The following is a 16,599-nucleotide window of genomic DNA, read 5'->3' on the forward strand; positions in this document are numbered from 1 at the left end:
TTTGGTTTACGCTGAGAAGAAACCAACATCTGAGAAATGTCTCAAGGTGGAAGAAGAAGACGTGGGATCTCTTTGGCACAGGAGGTTTGGACATTTAAATAATAAGTCCATTCAAATTATGGCAAAGAAAGGAATGGTGAAAGGGTTACCTAGCTTGAAGGAGGATGTTAAGTTGTGCACAATATGCAATATGGGAAAACAACAACGAGAAATATTCCCAAAGAAGAGCAAGTGGAGAGCAACAGAGAAGCTAGAACTAATTCATGCGGATCTATGTGGTCCAATCACCCCAACGTCTCATAGTAGAAAAAGGTATTTGTTCGTGCTTGTTGATTTTTTTTCTCGTAAAACATGGATTCATTTTCTTGCAGAAAAAGCAGAAACGTTTGAGGCTTTCAAAGCGTTCAAAATTTTTGTTGAAAAAGAAGCTAAGACTGTCATTCGTGGTCTGAGGACAGACAGAGGAGGCGAATTCACCTCAGACAAATTCAACAAATTTTGCAGAGAGCATGGCATAAAACGACAATTGACGGCATCATATACTCCTCAACAAAACGGAGTAGCAGAGAGGAGAAACCGCACTATCATGAACATGGTGCGTTGCTTGCTCTCCGAGAAAGAAATGCCAAGATTTCTATGGCCAGAAGCAGTTAGATGGACAGATCATGTCTTGAATCAAAGTTTTACAAAGGCAATAAAAGACAAGGTGCCTGAAGAGAGATGGACAGGAATCAAGCCAAAGGTTGACTATTTCAGAGTTTTCGGTTCACTTGCTCATGTTCATATTCTGATACAAAAGAGAATCAAGCTTGATGATCGAAGTCATAGATGTATCATGCTTGGAGTTAGTGAGGAGTCAAGGCTTATCGACTGTATGATCCAATCACGAAGAAAATCACAATAAGCAGAGATGTTATTTTCGAAGAAGAAGCGCAGTGGGACTGGACATTGAGTACACCAGAGCAAAACATATTCACATGGGAAGATGATGATGGGGTTCTCAAAGAAGAACAAACTGAGGACGAATATGAGGAAGAAGGACCTGAAAATTCTATAGCAATACATGCTCCGAGAGAAGAAACAGAAGAGATCACTACAGCAGCAAATCCTGTGCGTGAACATGAAAAACAATCAAAAAGAGCAAGAAAGCCACCTGGATGGATGCAAGATTTTGTAAGCAGAGAAGAAGAAGATGATAATTGGACAAACTTTGCTTTTTTCATATGCAATGATGATCCGATAAACTTCTCTGAAGCGGCAAAGGAAGAAAAGTGGAATGAAGCAATGAAGTTGGAGATTCAGTCCATTGAAAGAAACAACACTTGGGAGCTCACAGAATTGCCAATAGGAGCAAAGACAATCGGCGTCAAATGGATATACAAAACAAAGTTGAATGAAGAAGGAAATGTCAAAAAATGCAAAGCACATTTAGTGGCGAAAGGTTACTCTCAAACAACAGGGTGGATTATACAGAAGTTTTTGCACCAGTGGCCAGATGGGATACAATTAGGAGTATTCTTGCAGTAGCTGCCCAACGAGGTTGGTGTGTTTATCAACTAGACGTCAAAAGTGCTTTTCTATACGGTGAATTGAAAGAGGAAGTCTATGTTGATCAGCCTGAAGGATATCTTAAAGTAGGGGAGGAAGACAAAGTCTATCGTTTAAAAAAGGCCCTCTATGGCTTAAAACAGGCGCCAAGAGCATGGTTCAGCAGAATTAAGAGTTACTTTACGAAGGAAGGGTTCAAGAAAAGTGACTATGATCACACCCTTTTCTTCAAGAAAATAGAAAACAATTTATTGGTGGTAAGTCTCTATGTCGATGACTTGATTTTTACTGGAAGTGACAAAATATTGTGCGCAAAATTCAAGTCCTCAATGCAGAAGGAATTCGAAATGACGGACATGGGAAAAATGAAGTTTTTCCTTAGAGTGGAAGTTCATCAAAGTGAAGCTGGGATACACATATGTCAAAAGAAGTATGCAAAGGAGGTGTTAGAGCGTTTTAATATGGGGAACTGTAACTCTGTCAAAAATCCAATTGTTCCCGGAACTACTGTCTCAAAGGAGGGGATTAAAAGAGCTGATGCAACGCTTTACAAGAAACTTGTTGGCTGTCTAATGTATCTTACGGTAACAAGACCTGATTTGATGTTTGTAGTGTGTTTGATTTCACGTTTTATGTCTGACCCTAAGGAAGAACATATGTTGATTGCCAAAAGAGTATTAAGATACGTAAAAGGAACACATGATTTTGGAGTGTTCTAAGGGAGATTGTCAAAAATGAATTTGTTGGGATACACAAATAGTGACTATGCTCGAGATGTAGATGACAGGAAGAGCACTTCTGGATATGTTTTCTTGCTAAATGGGGCTGCAGTTAGCTGGAGTTCTCGAAAGCAAGACATAGTCACTCTCTCCTCAATCGAAGCTGAATATGTTGCAGCAAGTTCCTCTGCGTGTCAATGTGTTTGGCTAAAAGGGATGTTGCAAGAGCTAGGAGCTATAAATGGTGAATGTATAGACATCATGTGCAACAATAGCTCGGCGATTAAGTTATCTAAAAATCCAATCATGCATCGGAGGACAAAACACATCGATGTCAGGTATCACTACTTGCGAGACTTGTGTAATAAAGAAATCATGAAGCTGGTTTTTGTTGGAACAAATGATCAAATTGCAGATATCATGACTAAGCCTATCAAGTTGGATCAGTTTGGAAGCTCAGGAATTTGCTTGGAGTTCGAAGGATGGAAAGTTAAACTGATGCTCTTAACGTATCAGTTTAAGGGGAGGAATTATGTTGGATATTTGGCAAAGTCTGAAGAATAAGTCAAGCTAATTTTTAGGAGTTAAATAAATCTGTTGCAAATTTGTATATTTTAATAGTAGTGCCTATTTCTTAGTTATCTGTTATGTAGATTTCGGTTTCGGTGGTTGTAAGGCTTTTATAAAAGTCATTCTCTATTCATTATAAAACATACTAAATATTTCTATTAAAATGTATGTAGCGTATCAAAATGTATGTATCTCTTAGATGTCATTACAATGGTTCAATGGCCAATTTGAGCACTAAGGCTAGAAAAAACAAGTCTAATACAAAGTGATGCTGATTTTATCATTCCAACGAGGACAATTGGTAAAAGTGGATATAAAACATGTTCTCGTTAAGGTATTGAGGTTTAGAGAACGATTGCCTGATACACCTGTTGGTCGGTCGCTCTGATCTTCAATCTCCCTCTCGCAAACTCCTCTTGTTCCTCTCGTCCCACTTCTCGGTCGTTCAGGAGCACAGGCTTGGTACCTGCAAAAGGCACTCCAACGATCAAGTCAGCAAATGATTGGACTCTCGGTTGTCAGAGTACTGTATATAATGACGTACCCGATTCTTGAAATCTGTGCTATTTATATTATTTTAACGGACATTTGTTAGTGGGTCAGATTAGGAGGTTAGACCGCACTTAGGGTTGTGCTAAGTAATCTTTAATTATAGATTAACTTCGCTGACTTGGTCAACGCATGATTCGTCGTCATGAAACGGACGATCACATAATACCTTTCAAGTGTGGTTAACATAGGTGGACGATCATGCAACCTGTGGTATTGACCTTACCAGTACAAAACGTGTTATCATAGAAGCCATACATTCATAGTTGAGTCTAAGTTGTATTAAAATTTATCAGTACATGCAAAAAATTCCATAAATGGTAACATTTTCATCGTGTAAGGCATGCGCTTTCAAGAACATGATTTTGATAACTATACTCAATAGGGCATTAGTTGCAAAGTTAGATATTAAAATAAGAAAATGAAATATCCTACTTTCTTATGTTTACAATATTCAACCAGCAATCTATGTTGAACTTACGAACTGAATTTTCCATTAGAGCCACAAATGATACAAATATAATGCCTTAGTTGTAAAACAGATATTTTCTAAAGAGGATACAATACAACTATAATGCAAACTCTCCTAGGGGACACGCGTACTTGAAACTAATTTCTCACTCGTACAAAACCACACCAAGAATAACTTATTTCAGCACTTATCAGTTCTGATTTAAGTCTTATTTTACAATAAATTTATTCATAAGCATGATCATAAGAGAAGCCAAGTGAACAACTAATGAAGGTTTCCACGTTTCTTGAAGGGTAACAAACTTAAAATTTGACGAAGTTCTTTTCCTTCAAGCTCTCCACAGTATCCTTGATGCTCACTTCCAAAGGAATATATTCAATCCCCAAGCTCTTTGCTTTTTCCTTCGAAACCTGGAATATTGGATCATATGGCTTATCATCTACGCACCTGGTAATATTGTTCACAGAGTGAAACCATATTAGAAAAATCAAAACTACAAAAACTTTAATTATTTATAATTATACAAATGCAAAACAGTAGCTGTATACAAATCTAAAATTACGACAAATTAGTAGCTGTATATGGTTTTATTTTAGGAAGGTTGTTCTGTTGTTTTAGCCTATATAATCTAAGATTTTATATGGTTTCAGATCACCAATGCTGAATGCATTTCTGACACTAAACTCAGTTTTCAAGCAAGTAAATAAAGCACTAAATAGTAACGTACAACAGATGGGGACTTATGTTCACGTTTCACATGAACTGTATGCAATCTTGAAACTACCAAAATAGTTATACTCACTTCTCTGGAAGTTGTAATGTAGGGTACAAATCACGTAAAAACTTCACAACGTCTGAGAAGTGTGCGACTCTCTCAACTAGTACATATCTTCCATTAGCTGAAGCACTCTCATATGCTAGAATATGGGCCATTGCAACATCTCTCACGTCCACCCATCCCAAAGTTACATTTCCAAATGTTGGCGAACCTGTATCAAGGATAGAACAGTTTCTTCAATTATCAAAGAATTGTGCAGCGAAAAATCCTAACATATTATTAGCCCTCCCTTTCACGTTCCATTTTAATTTATGTTTCATTATTTGGCATTTCCTTTTGTTTTATTTGATCCATAACATAGTTTGAGTTTAAAAAAAATGACACTGTGTAATCAAGATGCAGGCAAATCAAACAATAGAAATTTAAGAGCATAAGGTATAAACAGTAATTACCATCTACTAGACTTAAAACCATAGCAGAACTAGTGTTGAGTTCTGGTTGCAAGAGAGGTCCAACAACCAATGCCGGGTTCATTGTAACCAAGTCAATATTGTTTTCTTTCGCAAATTTCCAGGCAGCATCTTCGGCCAAAGTCTTTGAGAGGTTATACCATAACTAAAACATAAATAGGAAAAACAAGGAATGTGAAAAACAGGGTAACATAGTATTACAGTACAATAGTTATTGTGTAATCAGTGTTCAGAGACAATTAATTGTTATCTTTTAAGAAGCACAAAACATTATCATATCTACTATTTGTGTAGTTCTCCAATGATGTTTAATCTCGGTAGTAAGGATTAACAAGTTGATTAGGGGAAACAGCACATACCCCATTTTCCTTACAATATTCAGGATCGGAATACCAAGTCTCGTCAACCACAACATCAGGGGTTTTAGGCCTGTAGTTGAACGAAACTGCAGCAACGGAAGAAGTTAAAACGACGCGTTTCAGCGTGGGCGACTTCACACACGATTTCAGAACATTCAGAGTTCCCTTCAAAGCTGGATCCAACAACTCAGTCTGAAATACATAAAGTAAAATCAAAATATCACAATCCACAGATAAAAACAAAATGCACAAATCGAATTGCAATGCAAACGAAACAAACCTGCGGATCTTTGGCATTGTTAAAAAACGGAGAAGCAGTATGAAACACAGCGTGAACACCTTCAACGGCAGAGTCAAAGGAACCTTCTTCTAGAAGATTCGCCTTCACGAGATGCAACCTCTCCTTGGCACCATCAAGGTTAAGCAAGTGATCAACCTTACTGGAATTATCTGCACATCACAAATTATCCAAACTTTAATTTTCGAAATAGTAATCAGCATCAGCATCACCACAAATAATCACCGACGAAAACAAAAAGTTATGGAAGACAAAAGAAAGCACATACTTGGATCGCGAACGGTGGCCTTAACAGTGTAACCGCGTTCGAGAAGAAACTTGACGACCCAGGAAGCAATGTAACCGGAAGCACCGGTGACACACACTACTTGTCCAGCTCCGGTGCTCATTCTGGATTATGTTCTTCTACTCTGAGATGATTCTCTCTGTTGAGTGTTGTTGTTCTGTGTTATGTTGACTCAATCACAAACAAACTCACCTTTTTTTAAAGAACCAAAAAAAGTTTGCGTTTTCAATTTGGAAAGGTTTTACTGGGGGCGTTTCCATCTGAATAGGTGTCCGTGGGCCATTTCCAAATATATCCAAAACCATGATTTTAAAATACAGAGTATCATAACACGTATCATCATATAAATTTTTAAATTATGACTTGCAAATAAATTTTTCATCATAAAAATAAAAGACATTTCTATCAACACTAAACATAATGTAGCTATTATAAGAATATTTTACTAAAATAAAATTAAATATATTTTTCGTCTTCTCTAAAAAAAGTCTATAATCTAAATTTTAGAAGTTTTTTTTTAATAAAAAAAAACTATTGAAATGTGATAAATAGATTTTAATTATAGATTAGGAGGTTAGAATATTTTGTGTTAATTTAACGCTAACACGTGTTAATATCATAATAAGAAAAAACACGGTTAAACTAAAATCTTAAAATGATTCATTTAGATTCTATTTCACGTGGTTGTGGTTGATATAATATTATAATAACAAAATAGTGATAATGATTCATTATAATAGTTGTTATTATAAATACTCTAAAATTTAAATTAAAACAAAACAAATTTGGTGGGACAAAAAGAAGATATTTAATTCTTAAAACAAAAATCATAAGTAGATAAGGCAATTAAACTGTGAAACATAAATGAAAGAAAGAGACGTGGATTAATAGAAATCCATAACATATTATTGAGAATGCGACCCCAAAAGTCTGGGAAGAAGCAAAAATAGTGTTGATTTGAAGAGTACATTGAGCCGTAACATGCAAGATTTGGTTATGTTTATTTTTTGGTGACGTTGTATGCAGATAACGTTTTAGTCTCAACTGTCTAAACTACAAAACAATATTAAATATCATATTGTACTTATAAAGATTTATACTTAGACCGGGTCCAGTCTAGGTAAGAATGACGCATTCGTTGACGTTAAGATTTTATAATGTTTTATGCGCTGCCTTCAAATTTTAGTATTCTATTTCTTTATTTTTCTATAAATAAATAAATAATAAACGAATAAATTTTAGTTTAGAGATTTGTAAGAAAAATATTTTGATTCCTCTAACATTAAAATAATTAATTTTAAATTTTTAATATTTGTATTAAACTAAACTATGCGATTAAACAATGAATAGTTAAAAACACAGGTGAATTGGTTTAAAGAATATTTTCTTATATTTTATGAGATAATAGATTATTTTTTATTTATAATCGATTATATATATAAACAAACATTTTAAATTTAGTTAAAATAATTAATTATTCACTGTTTATTTGCAAGAAGAAACATTTTAGATATAATTGATATAATCAGTTATTTATTGTTCGTCGACTATATACGAAAATATACATATATTTTAGATTTAATTAACATAATTAATTGTTAAATTTTTATAATCTATTATCTACAAAATATAGTGAAATTTATGCGTGGTTTAACTTTAGGTAATTGATTATAATTTTAATATAATTAATTATTATGTTTAGAAAAATATAAAACCAGTTTTTTTAAAATTCAAAATTGTTAAAGATTATTTTAAAGATGGATTATTTTTTACATTTTATTATAGTAAAATAATGAACAATTGATAAATGAATCATCGATGATAAGTTCAACACCATCAAAATCAATACATCATAGTTTGGTAAAATTTAAAAGTATTAAAATTGTAGTGTACTATGATATCAAGTTACATAAACACATCTAGAAGATCTATGATTAATTATCATTTATTTATTTAGAAGCAAATATTGAGAATTAAATTTAAGAATTATAAAAATAAAAATACAAATTAGAAAAATAAACTAATATTTTTATAAAAATATATTGGTTTTAAAATTTATAGAAAAATACTATAAAAAAAGCTTAATAATGTAAGAATTAAAAATGTATTCATACTAAAAGTAAATAGTTTTGTAACAATTTGTCTAAATGGTTAAAGTTCTTATTCTCATCTAGTTTATCATTTCTCATTGATAGAATGTGTAAATATATTTTCTTGCAAATTACGAATCTAAACACATAGAAGTAAACATAAATGTGAGAAAATTACTTATAAAAAAGTTTGTCTCTTTTATGTTCTTTTTCGCTATTAAAATAGTTTACATGTACACTAAAATGTTTCTAAGCATACTTTTTTATGAATTCTGAGTCCATCTTACAAGAATCCCTTATAGGAGTGTGATAAAACAAGTAAATATTTTTGTCAATATTTTTAATATTTTTTGTAATATTTTATATTAGAATAGATAATTAGTTAAGTTTTTTTATAGCCTTTAATTATATTGATAGTGTTTTATATAATGAAATCTTTGAATGAAATAAAATCACAAAATAATTTCATTACTTCTCTCTCCATTTTTTAAATGTTACCAACTACTCCCTCTTATCAACAACTCGTCCCTACCATTACATCCAACTCTTATCTTCTTCCCTTTTAAATTCAAAATTTGCACTTTTCATAACATGTAAGGTTCTTATAGCTTATGTAAGAGATGCAACTTCCCAACGGAACGTAAAATAAATACATAAATAATAAAAGTTTAAATTCACGAAAGTATTAGTTTTTTTAATATAAAATAATATTAATAAAATATTAAATTTATGTGATTCTGCATTGTGTTGCATTTTCTGCTATGACTAATGTTTCTTGGATGTTTTGTAATAGGTGAAACACTTATCTTAACAACCATGGAAAAATCAGGTTTAAGGTTTCTCACATTTATTGTTAAGGGAATCAATATACTAATAAGGTTGTTAACTTAGGCTTTATTCATAAAAAGTATTTTCATTGATATAATAAACTTTCATCTAGTTTTTTATTAATAGATATAAATTCCTTATGTACCGTTTTTGTTAATATATGAGTTTTGGTCTAATATTTCATATTTTCTTTTATTTTTCTAATTTTTTTTTTTAATAATATTTTTTTCCATATAATCACAAATGATTGTTGTTTATTGAAGTGTTAGCCTAACTGAGATATCAAGTTCATAATGATATCTAATATAAAAGTTCTAAAAAATATTATTATTATTTTTACTATTTTATTATAATATAATATGATTAGAAATAATTAATTATTATTTACGTTTATGTATTTTAATTATTTATTATGTTACAATAAAAATGAAATATTTTATTATACTTTATTTGAAATTAATCAATTATGTAATTTATATATGTATTTTTTATTGGGAAGCGGGAAGCTAATAAATTGTATTTAATTTGTGGTGATTCTGCGCCTGAGTTAGTGGTCTTTGGGTCCTTCTTTTTGGTCGGTTATCGGAAAAAGAGGGTCCAATAGGGACGAAACAATTGTAAGAGTACACGTGATTCACGTACAATGAAACTATTGGATTATCAACTTTCCACGTCACATTGCATGTCTTTTACTCCTTTATTGAAAGCAACGTTTTAATTGTAAAATTGCATCAGATCTATTCCTTATTTCTGATAACCAATAAGTATATGGGGAATGTATTTGGGTGCAATTTAAGGCAAAAGCACCAAAATGCTGCAATTCCTGTTCAAAATTATTAGAATGGAAAAAGAAAAAGTCATTGTAGAAATAGGTAAGTGTTAAGACAAAAGCACAAGTTTGTTTTATTGATGTTTTTCTATATTTGTGGTGTGGAGTTTGAACATGAATTTAATTAACGACAAAATGTTATTGACATAAACGATTTTAGTTGGGTATGTACAGCAAGACTTTAGTTTTGTAAAAGAAATATTTTTTTAAATGAAATTATTAATTAAATTGTTAAAAATTTGACAAATTTTTTATTTATTTATTTGAGAAAGATTTAGTTATTTTTTAATTTAAAAATTAATTGAAAAATAATGTTAAAATCCTAAACAATACACTATAAAATATAAACTTTAAAGAAGATGTCAGAGGTGAACCTTAAATCTTAAACTCAAAGATAAAAACTCTAAAACATAAAATGTAAACCGTAAAATGTAAAACTAGTGTGAACCCTTGATCATAAAGTGTGAAACCCTAAAATTTCAAACACTAAACCCTAGAGCTAAAGTCTAAAGCCTACAATTATTTAAGAAATGAATGAAATCAAACTCAGTAATTTATATATATATATATATATAATAAAAAATTGGCTAACAAATTGTATAATATATACTAAGTAATTATTTATAACTAATTTAAGTTATTTGTTATTAATTATGTGTATAAATTCGTACACATTCATTCTTACCCTATTCTGACATTCATCATTCTTACAGTACAAATATTTATTTACCTTATTTAAACATTTCGTCATGCATACGATTAATAGTTGATCTTCTTGATTTCTTATGTCGAATGTGGGGGTCTGAGATTAAATCCGATCCACTTTAATCCTTATTCCGAACGGGATGAAATTTAATTTCATAAGTCTTGTAAATATAATGTAGACTATAGATTGGGTCAAAGAATGTCGTTAGTGGTAAATGACATGTCGAACAAACAATGATAACATGAGCACATGGAAGACAGAGAGGTTGAAATTTTCCACAGTCACACCACTGATCATCTAGTTTGACTGTGTATGACATAAGTCGACGTCGAAGTTGGGGAGTGACAAGTTCCTGAACATCAAACTCTTAATTTTCTCTATTATACCTTTGGACATGAAACATGATAGACTGTTGTTCATTTTTCCATAGTAAGATAGTAATATCTCCAGGATATTGATGGTCAGTTCGTAACATGTGTTGTGTCTTGGTCCCTCATTCAAAAACCAAGATTTGGTTCTTTCAAAAGTTTTCTTAACTAAAGCACAAATCGGTAAGATTCGTACTCCCTTAAGAATAGAGATCATAGACTCAACCATATTTGTTGTCATGTGATCATACCTCCTGCCTCCATCATATGCCTGAGTCCATTTTTCCAAAAGGTATTTGATTTATTCAGGCAAAAGCTTGGTGAAATTTTGATTGTAGAGTCTACAACTTTGCCTATAGAGTTGGTTGTTTCATTTCATACCCTATGACAATGAAAAAAATGAGATTTAAAGTTCATGTCTTTCATGAATATTGATTAATAAAAGGAAAACAAAATATATACCCATGTTTATCAACGGTCTCTTCAACTCAACATTCTTGAATTTTTTTTATTGAAATTTGATGCAATGTGGCATATGCAAGGAGACCATCTACTTCCCAGCCAACCTCTAAAGATTGTAATGTTGATACTATGACCATTCTTCTATCAGATATCATGCATAAATTTTGTTGTGGTGTCACATATGTCTGCAACAATCGGAAGAACCATATAAATGCTTCCTTGGTTTCACCTTCAACTATTGCAAAAGCTAAAGGGAAGACGTTTCGGTTCCCATCTTGACCAATTGCAGTTAGCAAAGTCTCATGATATTTTCCAGTCAGAAATGTTCCATCAACTTGGACTATATGTTTGTAGTAATTGAAGTCATCAATGCATGACTTGAAAATCCAAAATACACGTTCCATGATGTAACACAAAGTGTCTTAAACATCGTCTACAACAAAAGGTCGGGTGACATATTGGACAATTGTGCCCGAGACACTTTCTTGTACAACCTGCAACCATTTTGGAAGATGATTATATGATTCATCACAGTCATCAAATTTCATGGCAAGCGCCTTTTGTTTTGCAATTCACGCTTTTTTGTACATGACAGAATATCCATAATGACTTTTAATTTCTGCAATTAAACGTCTTATCGGGATAGATGGATTTGCCTTCACAGAGTTCATGACAATAGATGCAATTTGGGTTGAGTCTAAATTGATGTGATTATCAAAAAAGTCGTTGGCAAACATGTATGGGGAGCTTGAATTTTTTTATCTCCCACCGATCACAAATTTCAGTAAAGGATGCTCTAAGCATTGGCAGTTGTTGTTGTAATGAATGCAACGTGCTACATATCGATCCGTCTTGGACTCAACGACGAAAAACTTATAACCTTGATCAACGTTGTATTTTTTTTATTGCGGTCAATATAGACTCTTTGTTACAAAAATACATCCGTTCAGAAAGGTCATATTGAATTAATCGTCCCGATCGACTATCCAAATGAGCTTGGTGGCTTAATGACGTCAAAAAAACAATTTCATCGGATAACTCCTCAACATCTTCGTCTTCACTAAATTCGTGAATCATATCTATGATTATGTGCTCTTCCTGAATGGTTATAAAACTATTTATTTATAGGTTATATATATATATATATATAAATAATAATATTAGAAGTTATAATATGGTTTTTATAAAAAATATCAGTCATTAATATATCATTATCCTATGTACATTAGAATAATCCTCCTATGTAAATGAGGATAGTAATTCCATTCAATGTTGTGCTTTGAAATCATGTAGTGCCAATTGCATCTCCACATTGTCATGGTCATATATTCAACCAAAGTACTTCTGAAATTATTTCTCAATTGACTAACATATATTGCTTTAGGTGTTAGACTTTTAAGATACTCTTTAATATTTTTAAATAGTGTATAATTTAGGAATAGAAATGTTAACATTATTTTCAAAATTTGGTAAACTCCATCAAGAAAACACAGGTCAGGATATTCATGAAATTCTGTCCTGTGTTCTTCAATTCAAAGTCCAGGTCCATGTGAGTTCAGTGCAGTGTAAGTGGGGACCACGCCAAATTTTCTCTTTCTATACATTTTTTGTCATTATTCTTTATTATTCTTAATACTTCAACCATAATATTTTTTAAATTTTATTTTATTAAATAAACCAAGTAACTACTCTACAAATGTTAATTTTTCTTTTATTAAATGGTGTGCTTTTTATTAAAATTCATCATTTTCTCTGTAAGTATCTGCCTTTTCTTTTAAAACAATTATATTTAAATTTTTACCATTCTCTCACGACTTCACATTGGTCTTCGATTTTGAATGGCACAGGTGCAGAGAGTGTGGCCAGTTTTCTGATGCAGTGGTTCACAATGAAAAAATTATTTTCATTTTATTTAGCAGCTTTAAAGATGACTTGCAGAGATTTCAAACTCTGTTATAGATTGAAAAAATTATTTATAAAATAAAATTTGTGCTGACTTATATATTATGTTTTAATTTTTATTTGATGTGGAATTTAAAAAGGTGTATAAACTTTACAGATGTAAGACACATTGCTTGGAGGCTTCTGATATAAATTTCAAATCAATATATATATATATATATATATATATATATTTTAATATTATTTTTTTTTTTTATTTGATATTTGTAATTATTTGGGTGTAGGTTGGGGTAACAGTGACATCTAATGCACCAATTCAAAATGTTACTTTCAAGATAAACATGTTACATTATGGGAGACAACAAAAGACTCTCGTGAGAATAAAAAACATCTAATTTTTTTAAATAAATAAAACAAAATAATTATTCTATTTTAATAAAATAATTTTTTCATAAATAATTCAGTAAAATTAGAATAATGTTTTGTATGTACGATTTTTTTGTATAAATTTCATACAATCCCAACTTCATTTCTATTAAATTTATCCTAAAATCATATATATGACTTCAATTTTATTAGATTTTATAGAATTTGTGAATAGCAAAGACAACTTTGCTCTTAAATAAACTTATGTTCGGATTTTAGGATTTTTTTTTCAACTATACTAAAGTCGTGTTGTATTTAAACGACTTCTTTACAAATTTTGTTTTAGAGATAACTCACATGGATAGAAAACAATTTTAATGGATCAAACTCGAGTTTTTGACTCACAACTTATCTATTTTATAATAAATTATTTAGGTAATTTTGGGGAGAAATTTTACCATTTTGGTGCTTTTGTCACAATTAAAAGTAAGATAACTTTATTTTTCATTAAAGTCGATAAATTTTAATATATTATTTAATTTTAAATTAATGATAATTTATGTTAAGTATTCATAAAATAAAACATATTATATGGTAAATTGATTTTTCTATTATGTGTTATTGGGCCCATTTTAATCATTATTAAAAACTATTTAATATAGTTTTCACACAAAGAGTGACGTATATGCAAAGAACACTAGTTATATTTCTTATACTATTTTTTTCCAGTTTTAACCTTCCCCCACATGATTTCTAACTATATTTTTTTTATCTAGTTGGTTGTTTAATGTAAAAATATATACATTCAATTTTACAAAAAATATATCATTAATTTATTTATATTCTTTTTAAAGATTTAAAAAATTATGAATATATTTGATAAGATCAATAAACTAACTATTAATATATTTGACTAAGTTATCAATTCATTTGACCAATACAAAAATGTTTGGTAAATACATCAAATCAACTTATTTTAAATTTCTAGTTTATAATTTACAAGTTAGTGAGTGGAGTTACTCCACTTAGGTTTAGCTATTAGCTTGTAGATAATTTAAATTTCTTCAATTACCACTCCTTATATTTTAATATAATTTCTTATCATCTTTAATTTATTTTCACTTATGACTACTTATTTCAATCTTATAGGGACACTTATTATACTATTTTTAGTATTTATAGCATTACTTTTTTTTTTATACATTTCAAATTAAAAATATTCAACATAATAAGTTGAAGTAACTAATATTTCATCACATATGTTATATAAAAATTACACAATAGTGAAGATTGAAAAAAAAAAAAACCAAAGTCAATGTAACAAAGTGAATTTAAAAAAACATTAATTTAATCAATACCAATTACCTAAATTCATTTCAATAAAATAACTTATTCAAATAAAAAAAAATCTATAAAATTCTATTCTTAACACTTCTTTATAAATAGGAAACCTTAATCTATAAACCCTAATTTTAAATTAGGATTCTTAAAATTGATAATATTTTAAAATTAGGGGTTATTTGATTTTGGAAAAACATCAATGGAGAATCACAAAATGAGCAACGTAGGTTCTGATACCACATGTAAATTAAAACATGATTAAACATGAATATGAACGCATACATACATGTTCACATATAGATCTTATCATATAATGATTCTCGCATATATCTATATCAATAAAGAAGGAATAGACACTTACCTTGATCCATGAGTGATCCTACTTGAGCAATTACTTTATCTCCTTTGTCCCAATCTATCTCTTAGCAATTTCGTTCTTGTCACACACTTTCACGATGGTTAACCTAAATGATATGTCAAGTTTGGTAATAACACCTAAAATGAGAGTTTTAATATAAAAAAAAAGTCTATAAAAATTAAAAAAATAAACAAAATTACTAAAAAAAATTAAAGTTTAATTCTTTCAAAAGATAGAAAAATATAAATATAAAATAATATAATATAATTTCATTCAAAAATAAATAAATTTTATTTATATAATAAAACTTATATAATTATGATAAAATAATTTTATTTATCAGTTCAAATTCTGATAAAATAATCTAATTTATGACTTCAAAACTTATAAGGTAATCTTTTAATTATTAATAAAGATGGCAAAGCGGGGCGAGCCATACGATCGGCCCACGGCCTGCTAGTAAAAAACGCGGGGTGGGTTCAATTTTTTAACCCACTGACCTAGCCCGCTGGCCCGCGAAAAAAAAATGTTTGTGTGTTGACTTGACAGTGGCAAGTTGGATTGAAAAAAAAATGGTTTTCTTTTTCATTCATATTTATTCATTCCAACGCTGCAACTTTATTTTGATTGTATTAAATTTATGAAAAAATAATCAATTCATTGTCATTGTTTTAATGTATACAGCTACGGGAAAGATTATAATTATGAAAAATTGGATGAAAGTTCGTCTAAACCTGATCCAATGTTATTGAAATGGAAGAATATTAATGTTTTTTAATTAACTATGTTTATTGTAGTTGTGTTTTTGTTTAATGTTTTTTAATTAGCTATTTTTAATGTTTTTGAAATGGAAGAATATTGATATTTGATTTTTATCTTAATTAATTATTGATGTTTGACTATGTTTGAAATGGAAAAAAAAAATATTGATGTTTGATACTATCAAATATAGGTTCAATTTTATAATTTTATAAAATAATTTTATATTATTAAAACATATACAATATTAAAATCTATATATCAAATTATTATACTTAAAAAAAGTAATTTCATTGTTCTGACTTAAATGTGTAATTTTATATTTTATATTTTAAAAAATTTTAGATTCATTTTATTTTTAATGTTTTATCTATTTTAAATTAAATCAAAATGATTCATTGAATCGATATAAGATCACACTGGATTTTAAAAAGTCTTTTGAAATATGGGTTAAACTCGACTTTTCCTATTCACACTCTCCTCTCCCTCTATATTTTAATTTGAGTATATGTTTTTTTTTTCTATTTATCGATAACTCTAA

General features: G+C 29.8%; 1 protein-coding gene across 1 annotated transcript; it reads right to left on the reverse strand.

The window, feature by feature from the left end:
* Positions 1–3,853: 3,853 nt before the first annotated feature.
* On the reverse strand, positions 3,854–7,104 carry LOC137834860 (cinnamoyl-CoA reductase CAD2). Its single transcript, XM_068643083.1, has 6 exons — positions 6,032–7,104; positions 5,746–5,915; positions 5,466–5,657; positions 5,089–5,251; positions 4,661–4,847; positions 3,854–4,305 (listed from the first exon to the last, which is right to left on the reverse strand). Exons 1-6 carry the CDS (start codon positions 6,150–6,152, stop codon positions 4,161–4,163), a joined length of 978 nt encoding a protein of 325 aa, XP_068499184.1. The 5' UTR covers positions 6,153–7,104; the 3' UTR covers positions 3,854–4,160.
* Between the last annotated feature and the right edge of the window lie 9,495 nt (positions 7,105–16,599).

This window comes from Phaseolus vulgaris, chromosome 5 (genome assembly GCF_051622355.1).
Source record: "Phaseolus vulgaris cultivar YP4 chromosome 5, ASM5162235v1, whole genome shotgun sequence".
Taxonomy (NCBI): domain Eukaryota; kingdom Viridiplantae; phylum Streptophyta; class Magnoliopsida; order Fabales; family Fabaceae; genus Phaseolus; species Phaseolus vulgaris.

What these genes read in the sequence shown, in the direction of transcription:
- LOC137834860 (XM_068643083.1), bottom strand. Translation starts at nt 6,152, where the DNA reads ATGAGCACCGGAGCTGGACAAGTAGTGTGTGTCACCGGTGCTTCCGGT. An exon ending in GGCCACCGTTCGCGATCCAA is followed by an intron (nt 5,916 to 6,031) that starts GTATGTGCTTTC and finishes TGTGATGTGCAG; the next exon opens with ATAATTCCAGTAAGGTTGAT. An exon ending in ACAATGCCAAAGATCCGCAG is followed by an intron (nt 5,658 to 5,745) that starts GTTTGTTTCGTT and finishes TATGTATTTCAG; the next exon opens with ACTGAGTTGTTGGATCCAGC.